The sequence below is a fragment of the Monopterus albus genome, unplaced genomic scaffold, assembly GCF_001952655.1.
Source record: "Monopterus albus unplaced genomic scaffold, M_albus_1.0 scaffold334.1, whole genome shotgun sequence".
Taxonomy (NCBI): domain Eukaryota; kingdom Metazoa; phylum Chordata; class Actinopteri; order Synbranchiformes; family Synbranchidae; genus Monopterus; species Monopterus albus.
Genome location: NW_018128214.1, coordinates 392,870 through 394,932, shown reverse-complemented (window position 1 = coordinate 394,932; position 2,063 = coordinate 392,870). Strand labels below are relative to the sequence as shown.

At 44.8% G+C, this 2,063-nt stretch overlaps 1 protein-coding gene across 1 annotated transcript in view; it reads right to left on the bottom strand.

Annotated features, from left to right (window-relative positions):
* Positions 1-1,572: 1,572 nt before the first annotated feature.
* Positions 1,573-2,063, bottom strand: part of LOC109974472 (uncharacterized) — a 3,412-nt gene continuing 2,921 nt past the window's right edge. Inside the window, exon 3 of the mRNA XM_020624675.1 lies at positions 1,573-1,624. Coding sequence (XP_020480331.1) covers positions 1,573-1,624 — 52 coding nt within the window. The remainder of the gene's footprint in view (positions 1,625-2,063) is intronic.

Sequence of the window (2,063 nt, the reverse complement as noted above, 5' to 3'; positions counted from 1 at the left end):
GCTCTCACTCATCACTGTTCGTCTCATCTACAGCCTCAGTTTTTGTTTCTATGTTTGCAGACAGTGTTAAAGACTTGTAAACAAGGTGACAGGTCCTGTCCTGTCCCCTCTGGCCACCAGAGGTCCCCAGCTCCTGGCCTGTTCCCTTCACTCCTCTCCAGGTCGTCTGTCCTGATCTGTCCCCGTGTTTTACCTGTTTCTGGTTCACTCACCTGTTGTGGACTTGTGCTGGGGTTTTTGGACTGTGCTCCCTTTGGACCAGTCACCTGGCTCTGGACTGTTTCCTGCGTGTTGTTTTCCACAGACCTTCCCTCAGTTGCTGACAGACTGAGCACCTGACCAGGACCAGTTAGACCTTTACAGATGTTTAGTATCAGAACATGTAGTGAACGTGCTCAGTTTATATGAGCTGATAAACGACAGAGCAGATAAAGTGTCTGAATGCCTGACTAGGATAAAATGGTCATTAATGTCTCATCAGCTCAGAGAAAATTGTTCAGCACCAAAACCGAACAACTCGTAGCAGCAAACACAAAACACACACTGCTGCGTCAGAACATCCACACTTCACCGTGTTGTATCGATAGTACAAAGCATCTGTATGATCGATAATAACACCATGCGACTGGTCGGCCATACACGACCCTAAGTTCCATCATGTTCCTTCCAGTTTGATCTGAGAGTGAAACACAGACGACATCCAGCTGTCGATCACTGAGCTGATTGATCGCTGTGGGACTGGGTCAGACATCCAGTCACCGATTGATGAGCGAGTGTGACAGTTCAGTGTGACTCCTGAACTAACTCTCACACAGAGGCGGCCTGAGTCTGGACGCTCGCTCTTCATTTGGTTCTTAATAGAGACAAAAACAGTTTGTCGACAGGTTGATTCTTTCTGACTAAATGTTGCTGTAAGTTAGTTTATCGACTAATAAAACATAGTTTGATCTAAGTCTGGAGTTTCTACTTTGGATCCTTTAAGATGAAGAGGGTCAGAACTGTTTTACTGAAGCTCGAGCCTTTAAACACTTAAAATACGTTTCCTGCTGCTTCCACTTCTTCTGTGGTGAAGAAAAGACCAAACACATTTATTCAAGTTTAATCCTCCAAACTGACAACAGTGATAAGTCTATACATTAAATTGTTTCTGTTTATATTTAAACATTTCCATTTGATTTGAGAGCTTGTTGAATAAATGTCTTTATTCTCTTTATAAAGTAATAAAAAGAAATATCCGGCTTGCAGGTGGCGAAAATGTCTTATTCATTTTAACACACATCACTCCAGATTTTATAGAATCACAAAAACAAGTCAAATCCAAACGGAGACACAACAAACTACACAAAGCTGTTAAATCAAAGAAGTGAGGGAAAGTATTGAATGTGAAATCGGTTAAAGAGCACGACGTAAATCAGTGATGGTTCATCAGTCATTAGAAGAGAGACCAACAAATAAAGTGTTTTTTAAATAACATCCTCTGATCTCCTGAGCCACGTAGCCCCGAGCGGTCAGGCGGCCTTCAGACTGAGCTCAGCTGACCTTCTCCAGCTCCCCCCCGTTAGCTCCGAGCTGCTAACTGCTCCGCTGTGCTCCCGAGTTGGTCTCTGGCTGGCTCTGTCTGCTGCTGAGCAGGTCGTGGACAGCAGCTGTTTACAGCTTTTATTCTGAAAATACTGAGACTGAACCAGACATGAAGTTTGCAGCAAAACCAAAACTAGAAGCTAAAAGAGGCTAAAAAGCTGCAGAGATGGAGACAGGTGTCCACTCGCTAAGCCCCTCCCCTGGACAGTGACTGGTGTGTTAGATGGGTGAGGTTCTTGGTGGAGTCCTGACTCAGGGCAGAAAGTTCATGTAAAGCTTTTTTAACTTTCATGTGTTTTGATCTTTTGTTCCAAAGCCTCAGCTGCTCAGGTCAGAGTCTGTCGGTTAACAAACCTGAAGCTGTCAACTTCTTCTTCTTCTTGTCAGGCATGATCTCTGCAGCCCTGCGGCTCTCTGACAACACACTCTGAACTGGTCTGCTGCTCTCTCGTCAGCTGATCCACAGCAGCGTTCATGGCGGC